At 46.6% G+C, this 2,291-nt stretch overlaps 1 protein-coding gene and 1 long non-coding RNA gene across 9 annotated transcripts in view; one reads left to right on the top strand and one right to left on the bottom strand.

The window, feature by feature from the left end:
- Window positions 1–2,291, bottom strand: part of FRY (FRY microtubule binding protein) — a 477,475-nt gene that overhangs the window by 281,946 nt on the left and 193,238 nt on the right. For 5 of the 7 annotated variants that reach the window (XM_037741802.1, XM_017538026.2, XM_037741804.1 and 2 more), the window contains exon 1: window positions 119–243. The exons of 1 other annotated variant lie outside the window; for it this stretch is intronic. In XM_037741802.1, coding sequence (XP_037597730.1) covers window positions 119–188 — 70 coding nt within the window. In that variant the 5' untranslated portion in view covers window positions 189–243. Of the gene's footprint in view, window positions 1–118; window positions 1,221–2,291 lie in introns of those variants that run through there. One more of the 7 variants, XM_017538028.2, reaches the window with a different exon arrangement.
- Window positions 442–2,291, top strand: part of LOC108310847 — a 7,749-nt gene continuing 5,899 nt past the window's right edge. For both annotated transcript variants that reach the window (XR_005201751.1, XR_001827951.2), the window contains exon 1: window positions 442–530. This is a non-coding gene — a long non-coding RNA (uncharacterized LOC108310847). The remainder of the gene's footprint in view (window positions 531–2,291) is intronic.

Raw genomic sequence — 2,291 nt, 5'->3', positions numbered from 1 at the left:
AAAAAAAGAAAAACTTCCATGGCTCACAAACATATGTGTCCAGTTGAGATTTTCTTTCTCCAGCCTTATGCAACATTCAGCAAACTAACAAACAAAAAGGTTATTTTCTATTACTCACTATTACTCCAGGATTTCAGTAAGTACTTGATACTGATCTCAAAGAAGCCCGAATCCTGCTGGCTGGCCATGTCTGCGGCATACAAAGAGGCTCGGAAGACGGGCAGCGGCCAGGAGCAGGTACCGGGCGTGATGCGCCTGTCACAGGTTGTGATGTCAGCGCGGGGTCAGGCGCCGAGAGGCAGCTCTGCGGATCCACCTCCGGCTCCGGCCGGGAGTCCTCATCTAAAGGACACGGAGGAGCGGAGAGAGATGCTCGGCCGCTCCTCCTCCGGGTCTAGGACTTGCTTCTTATTTGCTGGGCGCTGATCTCCCTGCAGCCCTCGGAGGCGGTGGCCGCACTGCTTTCATTTCGGGGCTGTCATCGCCAGAAACGCCGGCTGCCAGCCGCCCACCAGCTCGGCTCCAGCCAGGTACGCAACCGAGGAAGACCCCACCTGCACCGGGATCGGCCTTCTCCTGGGAGGGAGTGTTTCTGGGCCGGCCTCCCTGACGCGGTGCAGGCAGCCTCCGGCCCACACGGCGGCCGCGGGCTGAGGGATGGGCCAGGAGCACCGCCCCCTGCCCCTGCCCACTGTCTCAACCTGAGGCGCGGCTCAGCCTCCGCCTCGGCTGCAGGAGGAATTTCCCAGCTTCTGCGGATCCTCTCTTCTTCAGCAAGGCTTCCCGTGAGCGGCCCGGGTGTGCTCTAGCTGCTGCTTCCCCTTGTGTCTGTCCCTGAAATAAACACAACTGCAGCACGCTGCGGTAAGCAAAGCTGCAGCCCTGCATCTGGTTGCAGCGACGTTTTGAAAAACCCCATCCGTCAGCCTCGCTGCAGTAAGGAGCCTCAACAAGAGGACGCTTTTCTGGGCTTTTTCTTCCCTGCCTTTCACACGCACGGTGGAATCTGCATTTTGTGCTTTTCCCTCCCAGAAATGCAGTCTTTTTTTAAGGGGCCCGGGAGCCCGAACGTGTGCACTCTAAGGGAACAGTACAAACTGCTTAGTTGGCTTGGTTTTGTAATGTCACACACTCCACAGTGAGTCTTATTCTCAAACCTCTCAGCTCTAAGACTCACCAAGCCCAGTAAAGCTTATTTTATTTGTATGAAATGGATAAGAAGCAAAAGCATTAGATTCCTTGCTGTACAATAGCGTTTGATTTCATGAATTCTTAGTATCAGGTGTCCTGATTTTGGTTAGCTTTGTTTCACAGTATCATTTAGCTTGACCAGGGGATTAAATGAGAGCATTGTATTTTAATAATGACAGGTTATGTTGGAGCAGGTAGGATTTGGTCAACTATCTCATCAACCACAGGATCCTTCCCAAGCCCCAGTACATTCATGATTAATGTTTTCTAAAAAACAAAACAAAAGTAATAAACCATGTTAATAAGTATTTAACATAGCAAATGTTGGGTAAACTCCCCAAATCAACATACAAACAGGATTTCCTAGATTAACAGTTCATTTTAGAAATGGAGGGGAAAGACTACAATGTACTTTTAAGAAAAAGAATTTTAAAAACTCATCACTAAATAAAACTTTTAGAACTATGTCCTGAAAGGCCCTAAGATACTTTATCGATATAATGAGCTTTTCAAACTCATTACAGTTACTCAAATGGCAAGCACTCAACCACTCAGATTTCCAACTCCACTTTAAACTTTATTCTGATGAAATCTCTCAACAGACTGACTTCTTTTTAATTCATGTGCATACTAAGGTTGATGAGCTGATTTTCTTTTATTACTTGTACTTTGAATGTGTGGATTCTAGGTAAAACAGGCTCCAAAGGTTTTACCTTGAAACAGTTACTATATCTGAAAATAAATTTCCTACCTATACCCATCTGATCTGGTGCTTCCCCAAAACTCAGATGGCAATGAATGAACAGGTAGGCTGCCCAGTGCCCTGGAATTAACGATGGCAGTGGCTCTCAAGGCAGGGTCCCATGTTCACCCTTGGCACCAGCCCTTACCAGCTTTGAGCCCTAAAGTAAGCTATTAACTTTGTGAAGCCTTTGCTTCCTCATCTGTAAAATGGGGTTGTACCTACTTCCTACAGTTGTTGAAAACAATAAATAACATTATGTATGAAAAGCGCTCAGCATAGTATCTTGCACATAGTTAACACTTCATTAAATTTTAGCTACATTGGTTTTTGTTATTGGTTTTTTTTTTTTTTTTTT

The sequence above is a fragment of the Cebus imitator genome, unplaced genomic scaffold (assembly GCF_001604975.1).
Source record: "Cebus imitator isolate Cc_AM_T3 unplaced genomic scaffold, Cebus_imitator-1.0 Scaffold108, whole genome shotgun sequence".
Classification (NCBI taxonomy): domain Eukaryota; kingdom Metazoa; phylum Chordata; class Mammalia; order Primates; family Cebidae; genus Cebus; species Cebus imitator.
Note: the sequence above shows the minus strand (reverse complement) of the source record. Positions and strands in the feature narration are given on the sequence as shown.